The 24,910-nt window shown below is 41.8% G+C and overlaps 1 protein-coding gene across 3 annotated transcripts in view; it reads right to left on the reverse strand.

Annotated features, from left to right (window-relative positions):
* Nucleotides 1–24,910, reverse strand: part of AKT1 (AKT serine/threonine kinase 1) — an 87,145-nt gene that overhangs the window by 18,554 nt on the left and 43,681 nt on the right. For all 3 annotated transcript variants that reach the window (XM_037393242.1, XM_037393240.1, XM_037393241.1), the window contains 9 exons: nt 22,489–22,600; nt 19,548–19,695; nt 17,625–17,756; nt 17,395–17,460; nt 15,629–15,697; nt 14,783–14,908; nt 13,380–13,508; nt 8,884–9,098; nt 804–891 (listed from right to left, as the gene is read on the reverse strand). In XM_037393242.1, coding sequence (XP_037249139.1) covers nt 804–891; nt 8,884–9,098; nt 13,380–13,508; nt 14,783–14,908; nt 15,629–15,697; nt 17,395–17,460; nt 17,625–17,756; nt 19,548–19,695; nt 22,489–22,600 — 1,085 coding nt within the window. The remainder of the gene's footprint in view (nt 1–803; nt 892–8,883; nt 9,099–13,379; nt 13,509–14,782; nt 14,909–15,628; nt 15,698–17,394; nt 17,461–17,624; nt 17,757–19,547; nt 19,696–22,488; nt 22,601–24,910) is intronic.

A 24,910-nucleotide genomic window follows, 5' to 3' on the forward strand; every position in this document is an offset into this window, starting at 1 on the left:
CATGGAAAATGTGGCTGGTGAGAATCAAATGGGAAAGGACAACAGCAGATTGCCCTGACAGTGTGAAGCAGGGCATCTTGGAGGAGTGGAATCAGTTATCTGAATGAAGGAACAGTGAGGTGTAGACAACTGATGAAATACACTCATATGGAAAGGCATGCGCTCTTTGACTTCAGTGGCTTGCACTGGAGAGCCTACAAACTCACTGGGTCTCAAGGAAAACCAATGAGAAACACCATGAAGTGCAGACACTTCGCATCAGCCCTCTGCTACCAGAAGGAAATAAATAAAAAAAATATGTCTTGGATTGATGTAGAAGCCTACACTTCTCTGCACTTGCCTGTTCAGTCTAATTTCATCATTCAAGGCAGGAAAAATGCAAAGGGAACAAACAGCCCGTCTTCCACTACTGTTTCTAGGAAGTTTTGTTTCAGATGCTCAGGAACCAACAGTAACTCCTGGGCTTGCAAGGGATATGTCAGTTGACAGCAAGAAATGGCAACAAAAATTCACAGGAAAAGCTATTTTATAAGCTTATCTACTGTCTAAATTTGGAAGCAATTTTGGTTACATCCTATTTATTCAGTCACAGAAATAAGTGTCTCATTGTGAAAAAAAAAATTGGTTCAGAAGTAATCTGATTACAGTATTTTAAGAAACATGAAGTAATTTAGCCTTGTTAAAAACAACTGCAAACCTCTTCCATGGATGGCTTCTGCATACCTTACAGAGGGCAATAAAATTTGAACCATTCAGTATATCCATAGCTACAGTTCACCTTGGGACAACTGTTGTGTAAGTACCTTTTTCTCGTATACATCTTGCCAAACAATGCCAGCGAAGAATTTGTGCTGCATAATCTCCTTGGCATCATCAGGACCGCCACCTAACCTGTTTGGGGCAAAATACATAATTAAATGTTTGAGTAGAGTTATTTTTCTCATACAATTTTTATTAAATGGTAGTGAAGAAACTCTGAGTTTACATAATACATCTGGGAGCAGTTCTAGCATTTGTTTAATATTTAGGTTTTGCGTAAAGGCTGCAGGTTAGTCTATTTTAGGCTTCAGCAGAGTTCCACGAAGAGATTTGAAAACATGCTAACAAATAGCATAAAGGTCTCTCAAACAAACAAAATAAAAAGAAAAATAATCACAACTCAAAAGACCTGCCCTTCAGGAAAGATGCTGTCCTAGAGATCACAGTGGATCCTGCAAGTAAAAGGTCTGAGCCACACACCCTTCTCTCTTTCTAAATTAACAAGTGACCAGCCCTTAGAAATTTCTAGAGCAGAATGATGCCAGCAGTAAAACTGAATTTGATTTTGAAGTGTAAGAGAGGCAAAGCTTTTAAAGACAAACTGATTTATGCAACCTGATTTAAATTTCCATTAAAGAAAACAGTTGACAACTGCAGTGATAATACCATGTTGTATGCAAATCTTTCCTCCTCCTTGGCTTCACGAAAGCACAAAGGGTGTTTTATTGACTTAAGGTATATCAAGATAAAGCACTTTTATTCCAAAATAAAACTGTCCGCACAGCTTATAGATGTAATCATTTTAGGTGCAGTCTTGAGCTAACAGCTGCTTAAATTTTGCTGTGGAGGTTAAAATGTTCTCTAAAAGACTGAACCACGTCTGCAAGCAGAGACATGCACCGAGAAAACAAAACGCATATTGAGCCATCAGCTGCAGACTTAGTCTGAGGTAACAAGGTGAAGACGACGCTTGGGATTTTAAGTACAAGAGGTGCCACCATGTTCATCAAGGCTGACCTCCAGTGCCTGCCTGCTCTCCGGTTCTTGGTGCCACTGACAAACTGAGATATTATCCCTGTTTAAGAGCTTGGAAAAACGGCTCTACGTGACCAAGGCTAGAGCTACGCCACTACAGAAAAAGGGCCAAGGACTGTTCTTGGAACCTGAAGCCAAGCTGCCTGGTCAGGCCTCATGGGTGCTGCACAGCAGCTGGCCCTGAATCCCCTCCAGATGACATGCAGTAACCTGTGGCCCTAATACATGATTCTTTGGGGATAGAGGGCAGAGTTTTGGTTCAAAATATCAGAGATAACATGACAGCTGGGCTAAAGCCCACTGAAGTGGTATTCTTACAGCTTGAGACTGCGCTGCATGCTCTGGGATGTAGCTTGAAGGGACAATGCTATTGGGACAGCGCTGCACAATCATTTAGTGCAGAGGAGTCAAATATGGTGACACTTTGGCCATACTGCCAACTGGCAATGGCTCCTGGGGCATGCAACCCTCTCAGCCATGCCCAAGCACTGTCTTCGGAGAACACAAGCTGGCAGAGGCCACAGGTGTCCCAGAGAGACCAAGCAGCAGAGGTGCCTGACAGTTCGGAGTCCATGCTTGCTTCCCGGCCTTCTTCCATCCAGTGGCATAGCAACCTAAAGGGTTTCCTCCTTCACATTCATTCCTTCAGGAGATGCCCAGGGAACAGGTTCCCAGTCTTCCAGTAGCAAAGTGTTGGGCACCACTCTCCTTCCCCCCAGGCAAGCACTAAGACCAAGCCTAAGTTCACCCTAGAGTCCCCACAGGCCAACCCAAGCCAGGGAGAGCCACCTGCCTGGCAGCCCGTGACACAGCTGCAGAACAGCCTGGAACACAGACAAACTGAGTAATCATCTCTCGGCTGGTTCCCCGCAGATCTAGAGGCTTTGCCAAGTCTCTACCAGGCTCCTTGTTACTTCCCCAGCACAGGTGACGATGGCCGGTCAAAAAGCAGGTGGAGTTAATCGTTTTTATCCACAGATGTCAACAGCCTGCACTTCTGCACAGAAGTTCAGGAGTGACTGTGAGCTAAGAAGAATGCGAATCGTGTTTTGCAGAAGCACGCAGGAAGGCCGGCTGGCTGCAGCCATGTATGAGTGCTTCGGAGAATACATTACCCAACACGATTGTTCCATGAAGGGCAAACACATACTCAGGGAAATGCCAGGAAAAACCCCAGATGTTTTACTTACCTTGTAAAAACCTACACTATCGAACAAATCCATTCAAAGCAAATGGGAAACAACAGAAACCTCATATTTTGGATATGGCCTTATTCCAAAATACACTCTTGTTTTTCAGAATTACTGTGAAAGGACCCTCTTCAAGGAGAGCAGAATTAAAATCAGCAGCTAACGCAAAAATCATGGTTAAGCACCACTGAGAACTGAAAGAGCAGCAGGTTTGTCTTTTGTAAGGACATGCAGTAACTGAAGAAATATAGCAGGACTAAAAGTCTTGAAAAGATTCTTGTACAATAAAGTTACATTCTGCGCATTTAAGCCTTCAAACCGACCAAAAATAGTATAAATAGGACTTAAAAAGAAAAAAGCTACTGAGATTTACAGTACACAAAGAAATACGACAAAGTGTAGAGGCCAAAAAGCAATACCCCCCCCCCCCCAACACCCTCAAAATGCAAACTTCTGCCTAAACTGGTCTCCTTAAAAAAAAATCTGTCAAACAACTGTGGTTATTCATTTAACTTCCATCTGTGTTTGAGAACCTTTGTTTCTCTATTTCAGCTAAATCCCAAGGACAAAATTAATAAAGGGCAACATCAATATTAAACTGAAAACATTTCCACATTTTTAATTTTTATGAAATTGTGTATCGCTTGCAAGTTCCTTTAATCATTTAACAACAAAAGCCTGTGTTCCACAAATCAAGGGCAATCAGCTATCATTCCACAGACAAATCATGTGCAAATATTTTTTTAAGTTTATGTACTATGTTTTATATATAGATAAAAATATAAATACAGCGTATAAGCACACACTCAGCAGTGCAAGTATTATTACCACAGGAAAAATATACTGTTTCTTTACTTGTCTGTGTAAAAGTAAACGCTGCTCAGCGCCTGGGTCCACTGCAAGCTCTTTAAGAAGAAACCCACAAACTTCTAGTTTTAAAGTTAAGAAGTTTCTACAGTAAAGACAGCCAGGCTCCAGTGCAGGAAAGCAAAAAGCAACTGCCTTCACTGCCCTGCCAAAAAAACCCATTCACAAACTCAAGCTTCACCGTATCAGGAGCCGCAATACAGACCCTGACTGCGGGCATATCCTCATCTGAAGAGATTGTCATGATTTTCGCCGACAGATTTCTGCTGATTGCAGATTTGCACACGCACCAGGCTCATTTGAGAGGACAGCCAGTTTTAGGCACCGCTTCTGTTACCATTCTGTCTTCACGTGATTTCTCTGACTCTACCCCCCCAATGCCAAACCTGGTTCTACAGTGCAAATAAACCCACCAGGCTCAAGAAAATGGCTTGGCAAAAGCTACTGGCGTTCACCAGCTCAGAGCACAAGACGTGTAATTTCTCCTTCTCCAATACAGTCAGGATGGAGACTAGTAACATACTTTACCATGGCTCTGACCTTCAGAGGCGTCTAATAGCCACAGGGAAGGATTTGGGAACTGCATCTACATCGCTTTCCTGTGACCCGCACTATCAGCACAGAGAAGTCCTGGCTGGCTTTGGGAACAGCAGGATTTCATGACTCCAGATTCGGAAGGATAAGGCCACATTCTTCCCAAAGCCCTATACACACAGTTTTGGGGGGCTTTCCTGCTCAAATACTAAGCCTTTTGGAAAACCTAAGGCATCTCCCAGCTCTGTGCTGAGCTTTACTCCCCCACCTCTTCATTAAGCACATGCATGAGACATAAACATAGCGGATCCAGTAACACTGGGAACACTCCCCCTCCTCAACACCAGTAACCATGGAGGAGTCATGTGTGAGGATGCTGAGGCTTGGGAAGTCTCCAAACTACCGATTTCTAGAAAGCTGGGGTGGGGTGGGGCAACCTCTTCAAATTTGCCTTTTATGTTTTCCTCAGCTTCAATCTGGATCTCTTACAGGTGAACTGTGCGAGTTTTTCCAGATTCATTCTGAATAGCTTTGGACTGAACCAATTTAGACTAAAACTCTCATACACAGCAGCTAAATCTCAGTCTACCTCAAAGCACCTGGTGAGACACGTCTGCAGTCCTGATGAGCACTCTGCACCTCAAGTGATGGCCAGGACACCGGAGTTATCTGGAGACAGAAACACTTTTGTACTCAAGACACACACATTTGAGGGCAAACACGAGACACCTGTCATGTGTGGTTTCAAAACTCCAGATGCCCACAAGGCATGAAGTCTGCTGCCTAAGAGGTCCACCTACTCAAGGCTACCTCCTCCTGCCTGCCACCAGCTACCTGGGACCACCTCCAGGATCCTGCAGTCCCCATGACTGTCACCTCTACCTCTTCCAACTCCAGCAGCAGCTGCGTGGACTGCAGACCTAGCTGGATCTGAACAGCAAGTTTGCTCAAGCCATCTACCCCTCGCACAGCAGAGCATCACAGAGGACACAGGCATACACCTTAACTACAAACCACCTCCTTTCACACAGAAAAAACCCAGGTAGTCTGGTTTTCATACAGGCAAAGGCTTGATTGACCCTGATATACCTGAGCATCTGCAGCCAGTGTTGCACTCTGGATGTGGAAAGAACAAAGTGTCAGATCTCTGCAAGGACTGATCACCAGTTCCCAGTGACTACCTTCAGCACTCCAAAGCCACAACTACAACTCTGTGAAGTCATTACATCTTTTAACAGGCTTTTTGAAATGCTGCATTTTCTTCCGCTCATTCTTCCTGAATGGCAAGGTCCAACAGCACCACAGAAGACAGAAGTAGATGAAGCAGCTTGTGACAAACCCCATCCGAAACAGGCTGAATGACGCTGACCTATGACAGGGAGCACTAACACATGTAATGAAAACACACCATCGAAATTCAGATGAAACCATGCTGAAGTTTTCTCAAGTTTTAAACCTGCCAAGATTCAGAGCTTGCGAGACACCCTGCTGCTTACAAACCCACCCGCCAGCCTGTTTACACAGGGCAAACTGATCCATACCCACTTTCACAGATTGCAGTCTCTCTATCGAGAGAAAGAATAATAAGAGTAAAAAACTTTGCTATTTTATGTGTGAAAAAAATGCTCTGATTACCTCCTTCCATTTGATGCATGTCACAAAGCAGCAAAGGAGAATTTCTGGTCACATTAAAAGGGAATATTTACAGAATACATTTTTTCCTTCTTAGGAAAATTAGGGCTCACATTGCAAGATTAATAAACTTATATCAATCCCAAAAGGAACTTCAAAATTCCTTTTCTCTTACAAAATGGATTTTATATAACCAAATTTAGAAAATGGCCATTATTAAAAGCAGAATGCAATTTACTGTTCTTCACATTTTCCCCATATGCCTGTGAGTTTGAGACTGAACCGATATTACTGAACGCAGAGTGCTAAGACTGCTTCTATATATCCAGCTCAGCTATACCAGGTAATTATTAAGATTTAATTCACTGATGAAGGTCACAATTCCCTAGTTCCTTGATATTTAACTTAAAATGTCCTTGTCACTGAGCTTCGTTGTATCAACCTTATTTGGCTAGTGGGTTGTTTTGGGGTGGGTTTCTTTGAGAATTTTACAGGAAGGGACAACATCTCCCAATTTCATTTTTCTCATGGTTCGGGCTGTCTCCTTCATCCCACTCTGAAGTTCATCAGCAGTTACTAAATGCTGCCAATTCTCATGTTTTTCTGCCACATACATCATTATGATGACACCAACTTCTGTCCACCACTGGGCTTTGTGGAAGAAGGGACTTCTTTTGAATCACACAATGGTTCCCCAAAGCATCATCAACAGACTAATGCCAACCAGACTATCACACACTATTTAACTTTTCACTGCATGTATTTTTGTAGCTATCTGGCTGTTTTTCTTCAATATGGCTCCATGAACTATGAGTCAACTACCAAGTATGCCAGGCGTCCACCCCAGCATACAGACCACACAGTAAAAAGAACATAAAACTACAAGGCCAGGACTCAGGACTTCTACCCCTAGTGCTTTCAGCTCATTCTCTGTACCACCTGAAACAGCACGAAGCACAGGGGATTTGCGGAATCACAACTTCAGTTAAAAAGTTCAGTCAACGGTGATTGGTGAGAAACCTGTATTTAAGAACGGTCCATGAGCCAAAAAGCGTGTGAAGCACCAGTGTAATTAGCAAGCTGCAGGCATGTGTGCAGGCTTGTCTAGTCTATAGTTATTTCTATCAGCAGCATGAAAATCATCTGTCCAACAGATCAGAGCATCGTTGGTTCCAAGCCTGCAGAAGATACATGTGAAGAAGTGGCTATTTGTATAAAGTGAGCATATTGTGGAGTCATTATTGGCATTGGGAAAACCTTGTAATTAGAAACAAGTGGGTGTTCTTTGTTTGTAAACAAATTGCATTTTGGTTCATCAGAGATGCTCCTTTAAGAGAACAAATTACAGCAGATGCTGTTTGTGTTTCCAATGATTGAAAGGCCCCACCTGAATAAGCTACAAAAGGGTCACAATTGTATTTAACCCAGCACTTTCCCGGACAGGACACTGCCGTTGGCAGGGGCTGCAACCACGCTGGAAGAGCACAGTGCCTGGGGGGCTGCTGATCAGTTACACAACCTTCTCCTGGAGATCCCCTTGCAGGCACCGGCTTCAGGAGGGGTGTGCAGCTGTTGCCACCCAGTACAAGGCTGGCCATGTTCCTGATTCCAACTGTTCCCAGCTCCCCATGTCACTGCAAAGTTGAATCCACCAGTAGTACAAGTTGTGGATTTGCATTAGAAGACCTCGCAACAGGATCTGCCATCAAACACAGCAATAGAAACAGCCTAGAGTGATGACAAAAATCCTTGCTACAAGTATCCATCTACTGGCAAAAAACATTTTCCTGCTAAGCCCACACACACACACACAGACTAAACAAACATCAGAAAGCACAGCAGAATACTCCGCCTGCACCTCACATGAAAGATTTCCTATTTGGGGCCCATTTAGAGTGGAAAGTTTGCAACAGGACATCAGGGCAGAGTCACAATATTACTTGTTTTTGAAATGTGTGGGTTGACAAGATGGCAGATTTTTAAACGGACATCTATGTTTGTCTGAGGGTCAACGTCCCTTTTTGGATCATGTTTTGTTTTCTGTTAGCTTTAAGGGCTTATGGTTTTTGTTTTGATTTTTTTTTCTGTTTTTAAATCAAGAGTTACTTTAATATAGCATAGCAAAAAAAAAAAAATAATCAAAGAAACAAAACCAGAAGGAGGAAACAGAAGTAGATTAAGCATGGCATAAACCACCACAAACATGGTACAAACACCACCACCTACTGTCCAAAGCAGGATGCTAAATCACTGGCACAGATTTAAACAAAAATTTGGAAAACGGAAAGCAACTCGAACTGGGACGGAAGGTGAAAGCCTTCAGAGTACAGCAGCTTATAACCCACAACAGCCATTGGATTCGTTATAGCCAAAGACAGTTAGCTTGCTTTGTCCCAGGCTACAGTTCTGCATTAATGGCAGCCATCATATCCTGAAGTTCAGCCTTCTGATCACCGAAGCTGCTTCACGTTGCTATTTGCGGTATCAGCTCACGTCAAAAGTTAAAAAATGAGGAGGTGCACTTGCTGCACCTTGCTGGATAATCACTTTGAATCGATTAGAAACAAAACTGCAATTTTGTCTGAAATACCTTCCTCAACTTTAAATAAAAAAAAAGCCATTTGTGCAGTACCATTTTCAACTGGTTTTCAATGATGGGTATATGGTTATTTAATATGGCAGCACAAAACCAGACACTTTTAAGTCACCTGTCTTACAGATAGTTCCCTTTCATAGACATGCCTCTGCACAGCACAATTATTAACTTCTCTGTGAAGCCTTTAACACATTTACCAGAATTCTTTCTCCTGGGGGTTGTTTTTGGTATTTCTGAGGACACAAGTGCTTAAAAGTGCAACAGTCTCACCTTTGCTTAGGATCTTTCTTCAGCAAACCTGACAAGAGAGATTTTGCTTCAGGTGACAAAGTGCGTGGAAATCTGATCTCCTCCATAAGGATGAGTTCAAAGAGCTTTTCGTGGTCCTGATTGTAGAAAGGGAGCCGGCCACACATCATTTCATACATCACAACTCCTAAACCCCACCAGTCCACTGCACGACCATAGTCATTATCTTCCAGCACCTGCAGAAATGTAAGGAAAAGGCTTTAGAAGACATTCCCAAACCAGGCATGAACACAGAACTTGAGAGGCAAAATTTACCCCAGCAAGTTCATCTTTTCACATCACAGCAGAATCTACCAGCAGAGCATTTGCAGAAGACCCATTTGAAAAGAACTGGCATCCATCTTCACCGCTCTAGGTGAGCAGAAGGGGGAAAAGGAGGCAGCAGGTACGTTATGGCAGCTTCCTTCTTCTCTTCCTCCCACCCTCCCTCACATTATGGTCATGATAAGCACAACCTTCGAAAGCCCAAAAGCTGAGAACTGTTCTCATCTTACAGAGGCAGCTGTTAAAATTCCCACTTATTCATCACAAACTGTTCCAAATGGGATCCAATTTTTTAGAAAATCCCCAAACCACCAAGAAACCAGTACAGGGAGAAAAGACAGTCAACCTGTTACTTCACAAAGCGACAAGCCAAACATCCCCATCCTCTTCATATCAACCTGCACCCCCCTAAAGGGTGGCTCTGCACATCCTGAAAGACCACGCACAAATATGAAATGACTGATCTACATTAAACACTAAAAGCCAGAATGCCACTCCTAACATTTGAAGGGCTGTAAAGATGTAAAACAGTGGCCAAATTGTCTGGAAATGTTTCCCTTCCTCCCCTCTGCCTCCCTCCAAAGGCACTTGCTTGCAAGCTCTAGCACTCCTGCCTCTGCTTAGAGGGTTGCAAACTCAGGAACTGTCAGTGGCGTGGACTTCTGCCAGGTCTCACAGCAGAAGGAGTCCAGCGCAGCTCCTTTTTCCCTTCCCCTGTGTCCCTCCACCTAAAAAAGCCCCAGCTGGTGGCTGGGACTCAGGACCCCAGCAGTGCCCTCCATCTCTCCCGCTTGCCCTGGAGAAGCCCTGTCATTGTGCATTTCTTCTGATCTTCTGCACTGCAGGTTGCTGAGGGGAGCAGACAGTGTTTTGCAGCTTGGAGAGTGGATGTTACGAAGACTTCTCTAGACTTTGTGTCTCCTACACAGTTGTCTGTAGCTGACACCAGGAGTCTCATGTTCCAGACCCTGTCCTCAGGTTTTAGTTGTCATCCTTACTCTTTTCACAGGCCTGCGCTTAACTGCTAAGAGCACAGACCATGACCACACCACCACCATCGTGTTCTCTGGTTGCACTGTGTCTGTGTGAGCTTTACACTGCTACAATTCAGAGTAGCACCCAAAATTAAAAGGGTGAAAGAGCCAAATGAAATCAACACAAGTTTAACAGCAGCAGGATCTGAACCTTTTAGAAACCTTGATAAAGTTAAGCACACAAAAAAGAAGTGCTGAGACACTCTACGTAACAACCGTTTGCACTCTGCCTCTCTTTATTCACTAATTATTCCCCTTAATTATCTGAACGAGGGAAAGGGCCTGCAGTAAAATTCAAAAGGCTGCCAGGTATTAGATTACCCCACATTGGTCTATTTACAGCATCCCCTGACGTATGATTCACACCAAACGACAGCTGGCTGTGCAGCTGCCCCGTATATGTATACGGCGACACAGCTGCCGGCCGGACCAGAATTCCAGGAGCCGGCCCTGTCCTTCCCGAGGCAGCGGCCCCCCAGCTCGCAGGACATACTGTGTGACAGCGCAGTTACCGCTCTGAGTCACCCTGTTCAAGAAGCGCTTCCTGTTCGCACTCCCCTACACTTGGGTTACCTAAAATAAAACAGTCACTGGGCCTCCAATTCTTATTTTTATTTTTTAAACTGCCGCAAGAACTGCAGTAGGAGAGACTGAAAGAAGAAAACCACAGAGGCCTTTGTTGTGTGTGTTAATAAATGCTACAGGTGCTTTTGAAATGCAGCAAATACTTCAAACGTTACTTTAGTAAACATATTAATAGTCTGTATTATAATCTAGGTTACTAACAACTCTTTCCTTCACCTCCATTAATTCTAAACAGAATATAAAATGCTTGTTTCTTCAAAGTTCTTTATCACAACCAGCATACACTCATATTAGTGACTGCACAAAATACAGCAATGGTGTTAGTATCAAAAATACACCGTAAGAAAAAAGGTACTGCACTCATCCATGATTTATTGCAACACACAGGATAGCTGGGGAGCAGTAAAGTAACAAGGTCATTTAACTTAAATTAAAGGATCATCATTTCCTAACGAGCAGCTCTAGACTGCTGTGAGATGGAATTTGAAAGAGAAGGCAGAACAGCTGTAAACATCACAGCCATCGATGCATCTGACACATCAAAGCTGACATGGTTCAGTCACTGTCATCCATGCACAAGATGCCAGTATGAGCCTAAACCCAGCGATGCAACAACTGTACAGACACACCGCTATGCCGGACTCAAGTTACAAATGCAGACAAGAAGATTGAGACCCCTGCTTTTAAGGATGTATGACCTTAGACACATGGAATATTGCTCATGCACAATTTCCCAGATTTTTTGCATGCTATTGACCAGATGACAAAAGCCTCCAGAATTTAACACTCCAACTCGCAGATGGGATTGGCAAGTAAGGGAGAGTGCTGGGTTAATCAAAAGGATTTGTCCTTCAGGGTTTTGGATGAGCCAACTCATCATAAATATTAAAAAGGAAAATAGCAGCAAATAATATAACAGAAAGAACAACATAACGCCTGCACAGGGAATCCCCACATTCCAAGTTAGGAAAAAACAAAACCAAAACAGTAAATATTTTTAGTCTCCTCATAAAATCCTTGATGAGAAACTGAAGTTCAGCAATTGATTTTAAGTGGGAAGCTAAAATAACAGCAATGTTTATGAATAATAAACACTCTGCCATGCTGCTAATTACTCCCTGCATCAGTAAAACTCAAATTGTGGTGCATGAACCCCAATTTAGATTGACTGAAGACTTCTAGTGATCCATGGAGAGCTGGCAGCTATCATGAAACTGGCTCCACCTCCTTGCTGCAAGCTACTTCGACAGGTGCCCACGTTCTTCATTATTACAAAGAGACTGGAGGCCCTTGGAAGCAGCTGGGAGTTAAAAAAAAAACCAAAACCAAAAAAACAACCACCAAACAAAAACTGAGCACACTGCTATGCAAGCAGAGAGCGCAAAAGCGCCGATCAGCAAAGACATCAGCTCTCATTACAAATATTCCTCCTCCACTTTGGTTTTCCATACTTTGTACTTCTGCATACTTCAACTCGAGAAAGGTTTGCAATCCCCAAGCCTCTCATCCCAAAGAAAGGCTACATCCTGGCTGTGCCAACAATACATAATCTGCCAGCAGCCCAAGACTTGCTTCTGCCTGTGCTCTGAGCTAGATGGAAGCCTCAACACCACGGGTAGCAAAGCACCCACTGCAAGGCAACCAGCCCTTCTGCGAGACACACCGCATTAGCTCAGGCTCCGTGCCCTACTAATACCGTGAGTCTGCTTCCAGACAGCTCAGAGTGTGGGCAGAGAAAACTAGCGTCTGCCTGCAAAATACCATGTATACATATATCCTCTATCACACAACTTCACTTTTGATCTGCCCGTAACTAACTCACAGCTATAACACCACCTGCGTTGCACAACTTTTAGGATTATTTCCAGGATGAAAGCTGCCAGCTCACATTTGCATTCCACATTAAAAAAAAAAAAAAAAATTAGTACCAAAAAATCCCCCAAACATACACAGTTTGATCAAGAGATTACTGCTTGAATTTATTTCTTCCGAAACTGAAAAGTTCAAATTAACATTGAGAAAACATCTTGTGCTCTTACAGTCACAAAACAGTCAGCACTTTTAATGCATACCATTCTAAACGCTGCAGAAAAAGCTTGGTCTGTCCTCTTTCTGAAAACATGGCCTTATACTATCCTCAAAGAGTAAAAGAATTGGACAATACTTTTACATCTTAAGCAAAGTCCTGTTGATAGCTTTCAAACAGGCCAACACACAGCAAACAAACTGCAAAAGAAGCATCAATTCATCATGTAATATTTGAAGTTATTTAGAAGTCCGGGTTTTTTAATTAGATTTCTGACACAAGCAGCAAGCACTGTTCCAGTAAAATGTAAATATTGCCTGAAGTGGAAGGAAAATACTACCCTGCCCAAAAATTATTACATATTGTTATGCTGAAGATAAGTCCCAGAACATGATGAATAAAAGATTCTCAGTATGTGTTTTGACATAGCAGTAGTTACTGCATGAACACATTACGGCACAGGAATTTTTCTTTACTTTAGCATCCATGCTGGTATCATGGATGGCATTTGAGAAGATAATTTAGTACAACAGCCAACATAGGTGTACCTCTGGTGCAAGATACTCTGGAGTGCCACAGAAAGTCTTCATTGTTGCTCCATCCTTGATACCTTCTTTACATAGTCCAAAGTCTGTTATTTTTATGTGTCCATCTTTATCCAGCATAAGATTTTCCAACTGAGAAGAAAATCCAAATGAAAGACATTACTATGTATAACATACATGGCTCCTGAGCAAGCCAACGAAAGATAATTTCTGCAGATCAGTTTTCAACCTCATTCTCACTGGGGTCAGAACCATAGTACCTGCCAAAGCAGGTATGATGTAAATATACATTTGTGTCACTTTCCTCGGTTCTTTAGGGAACCTTACGTAACTGATTTGCAGTCTTTTGAGTAACTGATCATATATACAAAAACAACGCAGTATGCAGGCATTGTATTTATGCTTCTGCAATATTATCACAAGCAGAACACCTGTTTTTTTAAAAGTATATGAAGTATTCCCCTTCTTCATACAGCTCCATCCCTACTTTTACTCTACGTGATTTTATGAAGTATCCTGTACCAGCAAATGATAGCAAATGAAACAAAAATCAAATGCAAGGGAGGCTAAAGAACCATTTCCAAAGAGACTCTTCACATGAGAATCACTTTATACATTTACTCAGCACGTGGCATTCATCCTAGCATATGCCACTAATTTTTGAGAAAGTCATCCAGATTTCAGGGCAGAGTTTCCACTGTGTATGAAATAAAGCAGTCGTTCAAAGAAATCATGGTGATATGGGAGACCAAATCCCAGCAGAAATCCCAGAATGACTATGACATAGCCTGAAAACGTTACATGAACTACCAGTATCCCCTCATCCTCTCCTGCAAACACGTGGGGGTGGGGGTGTGTGGAAAGCTATTGTTGTATTTTCCTTAAGAACTTCCCAAGCTGGTTTGCAGATTTCTTGTCTGACTGGGGTTTTTTTTTTTCCCTTCTGTGCTCACCAAACAAATCAGCAACTTCAAGCTTACCCGATTTTCTAACTGCAAGCAGGTACTATGAAGAGAGTGCTGTGCAGCACGTTGCAAGGAAGCACAACAGCCACGCAGTACGAATATGCAGCTATCTGCTAAGGCCTGGCTTGAAGAGCCCAGGATTATGTTCCGCCACACAGAAGAGCCAGCAAGGTTTCTCTTGGAACATATGCAGGCGAGTGAAAATGAAACCCAAGAAGCTCGGTACCCCTTCATATTCTCTTAAACGCTGCCAGGGTCCTGATAACTGCACTGTACAACCTCTTAGACTATACAAGTGTTCAGCCATCCAACAGCTGCAATAACTGTTACGTAAAAGTTCAGTCAGGAAAGGTTTTCTAATAGTTCAGGCTCATTTGCTTTTGTGACTAACAACCAAAAAGACCAAACCCCCAAAGCCTATGAAATTACTGTTCTACATACCTTCAAATCTCTGTAAACCACATTCTTCTCTGAATGCAGGTAATCCAGTGCTGAAACGATCTCAGCTCCATAAAACCGAGCCCGGTCTTCAGAAAAGACACGCTCTCTTGACAGATGGAAAAACAACTACAAGAACAACAATTTGTTACCCTTAGACTGCACACGTTTCTGAGTTGTCTCGCACTTTGCAGGCCATGCTGCTTGGAATGTGGTAGTACCCGAGAGAAACCCCCTTCCCATCCTCACCCAGCTGGGTTCCCAAATGCGTTAAAAAGCATCATACATTAAACAAACAATTATATTTCATATTCACAGACGCACACGGATAACTAGTCTATGTGCTGCACATTCCTGTATGTACAGAAAATGACAAAAATTCATTTTGATTGAACTACATTTACACATTAAAACTACAGCTTAATCCATGATTTAGAGACTTGTTAATGTTCCAGCTTCCCCTTCTTGACTGTCTAACAGTAGCTTGCTATTTCTGGTTCTCCCTCCAAAGTAACAAGCGCTGACAGTATTCATTAAAAAGTGTTAAAAGTTGTCCAAAGAGCAACTAGGAAGCAGCCTTGCCTTCTTGAATTACTAGATGTCAGATTACAACATTACTGTCACGTAAAATATGAAGCTACACCCAAAACCTCTATTTTCTAAAAATGGAGTTAAGAAAATTAAGAGTCTTAATTCTTAGTATTAGTTAAACCTGCAAACAGCTGTTTAACTGGGACAACTTGGATTAACTGGAATTGCAAACATGGACCTCAGCTAAATAACATCAAGCAGAATTAGTAGTAGTAAAGGAAAATCCTGAAGTATTAAACATTTTTACGTTTCCCTTACCTCCCCTCCATTAGCATACTCCATAACAAAACACAAGCGATCATGTGTCTGAAAGGAATACTTTAAAGCCTGAAACAGATTCAAACCAAAACTTAGAAGACAGGTCACACCAACAGTTATAAAAGCATTTTAATAGATTTTCAGAAATGTAGACAGAGATGAGATTTTCTATTTTAATGGACTTTTTGTCCTCGGATCTTATATAATACTTACACTTCCCTGTTGCAGCTGAGAACTGATCCACCACCAGCTTATTTCATTAAATAAACTGAATAAAACGTTAAAACATTCCCTTGCAGAAGCAATCAGCAATGCCTATCTATAATGCTGTGAGACAAAGCCCTGGCTCGTTAGCAGCGATACAAAACGTCCCAGTAGCAGCTCTGAAGCTTCCTCCCCAGGCCACAAGCTCCCACAGTTTCACCTCACAGACAAGGGGCCACAACCAAACGCCAGAGCTCAAGGTTTTACTGTCCTGGCTACAAGCCCTCTTACATGAAACACATGTATTTAGACACACCAGCCTTCTGCTCTCTGCCCTGCTGCCTGCAACTGCTCCCTGTTGACAACCTGCCAGAGGATTGAGCAATGCTGTCAATACCAATTTGTGAGCAATTCACAAAAACAGACCAGACAGAGGGTGTGATGGAGCGTCACAAGGTGCCTTTGTACAGTGCTGTCACATGTGCTCCTGTGGCAAGAGTAACATCAACTTGTTTGTCAGAGTCTTAAGTTTTTTGGTCATAACCTAGTCTTGTAGCTGACCTCTCAAGACAGCCCTTGTTTTGGATATTTGGGTTTATGAAAGAAAATCAGAGAAAAGAAAACTCCACATACGGTATCATTGTCTTCATTACTAGAGAGGGCGTTTTTAAACCAGTCATATTTTTGCAGAGAAAGGGAGGATCAGGTATTAAGACATGCCAACAAACATTTCCTGATTATACCCAATACAGCCAATATTTACTTCCAGAGGCCACGCTTAAAAGGTCTAAATTCCAGCTAAGCCCTTGTGTACCTGGACAAAGGAAACAACCAGGATCCTACACTGGTCTCTTAGAGGGCTTAAGCAGCTGGAAACAATTCAGACCCAACTTGTAACAAATACTAGAAACAATCTTGAGGTGGAACTTAGGTATCTGAACTCAACCCAGGGAAATGCTGGCGTTGGAGGACTAAACTGAGAATATGGTTTGATTTTACAGCTGTGCCAATCCAAAAGGAAAGCAGCAGATAAAGCATGGTCTTGCTCTTTCCTGTCCCATCCCACATGCTCCCACCACTATCCTTTGGCTGGCATTACCAGTGCTCTGACTCCATAGCAAGCTGCTTCTGGGAGCTTAAAAAAACCCAACAAATAAAAGGCAAAATTAAAGGGTTTTTTCCCCCCACTGTATATCTTCCTAAATTTGTTTGTCACAAGATCAGGATCACCCTGATCTCTGCTACAGAGAAGAGACCAAGCATCTGGAGGACAAGGAAAGCAGATATTTCTCCCGGACATAGAAGCCATTAAACACGGGAGCCAGCAAGTCAAACCACACCCTGAAATGCTGTCTTTAAGAGGCACTGAGGACCTGCTCTGCAAGAATCAGAAGGCTTGAAAAAGCATTTTAATTTATGCTACCCAAAAATGGAAAGGTACAAAAATACACAGCTGCTCTGAAAACACAGATCTCAGATGTATTCTACAAATAAATAGAAAAAATAAGGAAAGCCTTGGTTGTCACGATGTCAAGTTACACTCAAGAGGATGAAATGCTTACCGTTAAGAATGGGTGCCGCGAGTTCTGTAAAACCCGGTTTTCTGTCAGCGTGTGCGCTACTTCATCCTGCAACACAAGCAGAAGGAGATCAGCAAAGCGATTCCCCAAATCAGGGGTTCATTTCAAACACTAACAGCGCAATTTTCTACAAGTACTCAGAGAATCCTTGGTATGACTTTCCCGAAGGCTGTATCAAGGATGAACTACATTCCCGTTTCCCATCTACTCACCTTTGCTACAATAACTTCCTTCTTCAGAATTTTCATAGCATAATACCGTCCAGTTGCTTTTTCTTTAACTAAAATGACCTTTCCAAAAGTGCCTTTTCCCAGTAGTTTAAGGTATTCAAACTCATTCATGGTCTGTTAAAGATACAAATAAACAAGAACTGAATGACATGAACCAACAAGAAGTACGTTATTCTCAGACTAGAACTTCTCATTCACATGAGAATGCTTTGCATATATTGCGTATGTGAGGTTTTTAATCCTTTTGCTTAGTAGAATTCAGGAGCAGAAGTGATTCTTCCACAAAAATGAGTACCAGTGCACTCCCAAAGATAATTGACAAAACTATTTAGGGAAAACCGTAAGCTTTCAATTAAGAGAACACTCTCACATGACTCAACACTCAACTGTGCAAGTACCACTCAACATATGATTATTCCATAGACATTTTGACCACTTTGTCAGCGCAGACTTTTAGTAAAAGTCACACGTTGCTCTAATTCCAGAGATTAAACCCATTCTTTTATTCTGATGTTCCCCACCGCTCTAGGGGACCAGCTTTCTTGTGCTTCATTGAACAGCACCAAAACTCACAGAAAAAAACCTGCCTCACAGATTAGCCATTCACTCGTATTTGTCTCACCACTAGAAAAAATGTTGGGGGAGATCAGAATCTGTTGCAGGCTGAGGATAGTCTCCGTACTGTCACACCAATGACCACTGCCAACACAGCAACAGTGAGACTTACGCAGCCAAAGGTTACTGCAGCCTCAGGCAGAAAAAAAACTTAAGATGCTCCCAACAGCAAAGTTCCTCCATATTCTTTCCCAAAGCTGGATGAGGAGACTTTCTGATCATTATTCCAATACTGTTGAATCCAGAACCCCAGTAATCATTTTGCTTATCCTCACTAACATGCCCAGAGACAGTCACTGTCTCAGAAGAACGTGTATATTTGACCAACAAGTTGGTTCTTGCATTTCTATGAAGAGCTGCACAGTAAGAATGGTAATCTCTTCAGTCAAGGACACAGAAGTCTAATGGCAGCTACAATTGCTGCTCCTGTGACACAAGAGTGACACACATACTTAGTGATGACGCTGGTGGATGGATATCTTTTTTCTTTAAAAACTTCATCCGTTTTCCCAAAACTGAAACAAACTTATGAAAGTAAGTGGGGATGATGATGGTGAGGTAAGGACACAAAGAAGTGCCTTGGTACAATCCGCCGACATAGCACTCACGTGGGAGAAGGTTCTATCAATTCTTTCTTACAAGAGTGGGTGGAAATGGTTCAGGCAATGGAAACCTAACAGAAGACCACAAGGGGGTAGAAAGAAGTTAAGGGATGTTGAAGACAGATAGCTAAAAGGGGTCTACAGGGCAAAGATCTCCCCTGGCACATACTCCTTTCAAGGAAAGCCATTGCTGAGCTGTCCCTGTGCATTCAGGCAATGCTGTGCTTGATGCAAAAACCCAAGCTCTAGGAACACTATGGACACACACTGCAGCATCTGTCTGGGAGTTAGCCTAAACCCTTAATCCAGAGCAATTAAATCCACTAGACCCACCCTAAATCCCGCAAATCCACTGGAATATCTTTGCACCAACCTGCAAAAGTTTACACCATCACATGGTCCAGCAGGAGCTATGATTTCAGGCCCTGTACCACAGGAAAATAGGCAAACCAAATCCAGACCTGAGCTGGCCTTTAAAGGCCACCCAGTGACGACATCTGAACTCAGAACTCCAGTGGACCCAGACAGGCTTTGCCTGGTACTTGCTAAGATCAGATAATTGTTTTCTCCAGAAGCAGCATCCACAACCATGTAATTGTTATGGGAACAGGTATGTCTTGATGGCTATTCCTTGTCTACATTCAAGAAGACCTAGAGAATACTGTTATTCCTGGCTCTGCTCACTTACCACTTTGTGTTTTGGCTTTGTCATAGAAACTTCCATTTCTTCAGCACCTGAATTATCACTGGGAGAGCCGGATCTAAAATCCATCATCTCTTCCTCTTGTTTCTTGAGACTGTCTGCTACTGTTTGGATGGCTTTTGTCCATTCTTCCCTGGCAATATATAATCAAAGACATTTGTTACTTGTGACGTTAGATTACTGTCTGCCATGGCAAGGGTCACAAAGGAATACAGAGCAACTAACGTTCTCTGATGATGAATCAATGCAACATACAAAGAATCATGTGCATTTCCAAGCTCTGTAAAAATGCATTTTAAGAGCACGTTTAACATGAACCTTTATAAATCATACTAAAAACAAGAAACAACTGAAGTTCTCCCAGTCTGGATACAATACAAGGCTTTTCTGAGAACAGAATTTCTAACAGGCATTCAATCAGTGGCTACAGATATGACCTGGTAATAGAGATTTACGTAACAAAAACAGGTTGCCAAAACCAAAAAGCAAAAGGTTCCCATGCAACACAAAGCAATTAAACACAGCTTCTCCACTTCTGTGGCACACTGAAACAAACATATCTAACTGCTGGGGTCACCGTGCCACCTCTTTGCACACATATCCTGAATTTTAATGGCAAGGGGTATTCTAGAAGAAAGTATTAAAGCCCAGGACAGTCAAGTTATTCCTCTATTCTGAAGATGATGACAGAAGTACAGCAATTCCTGTGTATAGTTTAGCAGAATGTCAGCAAAAGCAGTGACATTTTATCTTAGGCACAGGCACAGGTCTTGGTCATAATAAAAGTTTCCGCAGCTGTTTCAAGCAATGGGTGCTCTAATACTGACCCCTTCGACATCCATGGAGACCACTTCCACTCCAGTGTTCTTTGGGAAATTTCACACCTTTGGAAACTACTGAAGTGAAAGTTCTTGGCGTTCACTTCATTTCACTGCAAATTTATTGAACATAAAGCACACAGCTCGTAAGGTTTTACAAGGTTTTGGGACAGGCTTTAAGGCATAGAGGGGCTGAAGACATATTCAGTGGGCTATGTGAATTTACCATGGTTTACTACCTTTGCATCCATAGGGAAAAGGACATAGTGTTTAATTCATATTTTCCGGGCACTGGCTAAACTCTTCTCCCAAAAACAGTGCAGGTAAAACTTTGCTACTGCGGCAGAAACAGAAGTAGCCAATACTGAACAACTCTACAATCTGCAGTGAAGCCATACCATCCTTAGCAATGTAAAACATTTCACTGGTTCTGTGACGTTATTAAAAAAAATCTGAAATATCATATCTGAACATGTGAATTTCAGTTTGTGATGGACGGAAGAAGCAGATCACCCCAGAGGAAGCAAAGTCCATGCAAAAAGGTACCCAATGTAATATTCTAATGAAAACTGCACCAATGACACATAAGGTCTTTCCCACCCTGTACATTTTTTATCTGTGATTTTGTCTGAACATGCACTATCCAGCCCTGTCTGGGGCAGCAAGGTAATGCTAAACATTCTGAACATTCCCCCTATACTCCCAGCACAGACTACTTCATTCACCATCACAAACACATTCCTTTACTTACTGGTAATTTTTCATATTCAGAGTGATTACAAGAAGAACTTTTTCTTCTATATTTTTATCTCTGTATCTCTCTCAAAAAACAAGTGTTGGTTTTAAAGGCACAGAGAAAGCAAAAGACATTTCACATCTCTTTTAAGATTTTTTACTGACTTGGTTGAGATCTCGGCTCTCCTGGAGTGATTATCTTTGATTTCTGAGAGACCAGCATTTCACCCTCAGCTTTCAAGTCTCAAGCTTACACGACAGAGGTGACTAACACTCTGAGCCCTGAAGTGTTACAAAGCTGACTTAATTGGCTAGGAGGGAACAAAACAAGACTGCAACACAATCTTCCCCCAAGTGGAAATTGTTATTCACTTGCTTTAGGGTCACTGACCAAAAAGTTACTAAAAGAAACAAGGACCGGTTTCTTTTTCTTTGCTTTTAATTCGAGTTCACCTCCTTCTGATCATTCTAATAGAATCAAAAGCAATAAACAGGAACTTCCTTTTAATCAGCGCATGCAAAGGCTGTGCAAGAAAAAAAGCAAAGAATATTAGGCTGAATTCGCTGGTCTTCAAAATAAACATGTACCGGTTTCATATCTAGGGAGGACAATGGTTTTAAAATACCCCTTCCCCTAGGGCAACGGTACTGGAATAATTTAAATTCAGTTCCTGAAGAGCAAGTAAATATTTAAATACTCTGTAGTTGTAGAATAGCTGTGCTGGAAAACTGTTCTCTCAGGAGGTAAGAGATCAATTCTCCAATGATGAGAACACAGGATGCATGCTCTTAGCTTTGTTTCCTAACAGCTGAAACAGAAATCTGCACCTGCAGCAGATAACTATCACCTTTATTATCTAATTTGCATAAAACATTAGCAATCAGCAATGACACAACTAACTTTTTTCCTTTAAAAACAAGGTGTCTAAAAAGACTCTATAAGGTCAGTATTTCGATACAACTCAACTCTGCCTGAATCTCTGTTTCACTGGTGCTCATTCTTCCAGAAACTCCCAGGTCAGAAACCCTTCATTTCACATACCACAACATTTCCAGTGAGAAATGAACCTTAAGTTTCCAGAAATAACTACCTGTGTGCTGGCGCACACCTGCATCTGTCTGCTTTGGATACCCAACGTAACAACACTTCATTTACAAATACTACTCGAAATCCACTCCCTGAAACCCCATTTATGGTACCTTTTATACTGGAATGCTCTGAAACTGAGACGCTCAAAAAATATTTGTTGCTTTTCAGTCTAGACGTACATCATCTGATAAATAAGAGCTTCAGCAAAGGACTCGCTATTAATGCTGAACACTTGCATCTGCTTTTGCAAGTAGTTTATGTATTAAATATGAATGAAACATACCGCTCCTCTGGAGTCTCCACATGAAATGTTCTTTCAATTACTGTGGTCCACTGGAGGCATCTAATGATAAATGTGTTTGGTTTAGGTCGTTCTGTCTTCATCAGCTGGCACTCTACCACAATCAAGGAAGAAAGAGTCATGGTACATAAGCAGGTTTAAATAATCATTTGTCTTTATTCTTATCTAGCAAACTGTTGCAATTAATCAGCCATAGAAATCTCTGTAAGTACTTCTTCAGGAGACTTGAGACAATTTACTGTGTTGATGAAACCAATAAATAGCTTGGGAGATAGTCATCTAAGCAGCACCGAAATCAAATTCTGCTTAGAAAGGCTCCACATTTGGTCTGCCCATAGAGGTAAGGAGAAACATGATGTGATGACACAGAAGCCATTCAGACTCAGGTCCTACACTCCAAAGGTCATCCAGAGCACGGCACACAGACTAAGTCAGCTGATAATGCAGCAATTACACCCACTGAAATTAAAGTCAAACCCCCACATTCCCTCCCTTTGACTTTCCCGACATAAAACCCTGTCCTTGGCTTTCAAGGAGTTGGTAGAGAGTGTGTTTGGCCTTTTGCAGCAATCAGACGATCATCAGACTCAGCATTTCCAGTCCTCAAACACTAGAGGGAACATCAAACTGCACAGGCACCCCCAGAAAAGACCCCGTCGAAACGCCTTCGGGACAGTGGCTGGATGCTCCAGGACAGGCAGCCAACAGCTTCCATCATTGCCAGGAATTAAACACAACCTAAACAGGCTACAGAAGTACGGCTGCATGCAAAACCGCCGCTTCCTTCATAAAAATGCTCTCTCTCGAGCTATGAATTTCTATTTTTTATTTTAAAATCACACCTACTATTTAAAACTTCGTAAGATGTTATGAGTGTTTATCCTTCAGATTTGGGCCTGAAAATGCCCCTTATTAAAGGTACACTAGCTATACTAAAAAAGAGGATCTGAAAAACAAAAGAAAATCAATGAAATAACAAGAGAAGGCAAAACACCACATTTTTCAGATTCATATTACTAGAAAATCTAATGCTAATTAAACAGCTCCTGTTAAAGGAAAGTCAAATTAAGAAACCAAGTGAGCGGGGTGGGGATGGGAAATAATTGGGCTTTTTTTTTTTTCTTTTTACATTAAACTCTTTTCCTTGCTGTTAATGAAACCACAAGCTTGCTTTTATTTGGTCTTCAGGTCCTAAATCAACTACTAAGTAAATAAAAAGGCGCTATGAAGACAAGAAGAAATGTTTGCTTACTGCTAGCTATGAACATCCTCCACCATCAGCAATGCGCAATTTGAGGACAGAATCTGGCCAAAATAACAGTGCATGTTACTAAGGCTACACTGGTATCGTTAGGTTAATTTTATTATTGTGAAAATTCAGAATGCTCAGTTTTAAATTCAAGATCTTAATTAGCACCAAGATAAAATATTTACCACCAATGTTTTTGGGTGCTGTATTTTTGACAATATATTTCATGCCTCATTTGTTACTGGAATTATAAGCTTTTCAATGAGTAACTTTGCATTTTTCATGACGAGAAAATCTAATTTTTCTTTACTAGCACACTGAGGTTATACTGCATCCTACTAAAGCACTGCAATTAGATAAAAGAAAGTTTATTAATGAGTCATGAAAAGGTTTTAGTGTGATGAACGGCACTCCTTCATTCACCAAGATTAAAGAACTTCCACACAGCGACGCAGCCGTGCTTGCCATATTTAGCCTTCCAGCCACCTCCATCCTCTTCTGCAGAATGGCAGTGAAAGCCGAACATAACTGCACAAGCTGGGGCAGCCCAGTAAGCCCAGTTCTGGTAAACTCAGCTCGAAAGATCACATTCCTGATCGCTCACCTTAGCTCAGCTGCTCTTTTTTTTTGTTTGTTTGTTTGTTCTGCCTCCCATTTTTGTCTGCTTAATGTCGTTCAATTAAGGCTGGGGTTGTCCTCTATGAGCCTGCACAACACAGCCCTAACAGAACCCAATTTTCTTCTTCAGCCAAATTCAGTATATTTCTAGGATCATGCTAATCCAGAACTGTTCTGCTATACTAATCCAGAAGTGCAACATTACAAAGAAATAAACTGAGAGGTTTTGCTTATTATTTTAAAACAGACCTTAGATTCACATTTAGTGTCTCAGATTAAGCATTCTGAAGTAGCAGCACAGTATTTAAACTAGCCATGAACCCTACATTTTAACCATTTCATTTCAGCATAATAAACCACACAAGGCATTTTCTGTCATAGAAGGCGACCAATTAAACATCACCACTTTTCCCCTAAATCAGCACTGTCCATTGATATTTGTTAAGCTTGCTGATCCAGCAATCTTTAAGGCATACAGCAAGATGAATAATAGAGATTTGTCAGTTAATAACCACTATAATTCAAGTATGTCACATA

This window comes from Falco rusticolus, chromosome 7 (genome assembly GCF_015220075.1).
Source record: "Falco rusticolus isolate bFalRus1 chromosome 7, bFalRus1.pri, whole genome shotgun sequence".
NCBI lineage: Eukaryota > Metazoa > Chordata > Aves > Falconiformes > Falconidae > Falco > Falco rusticolus.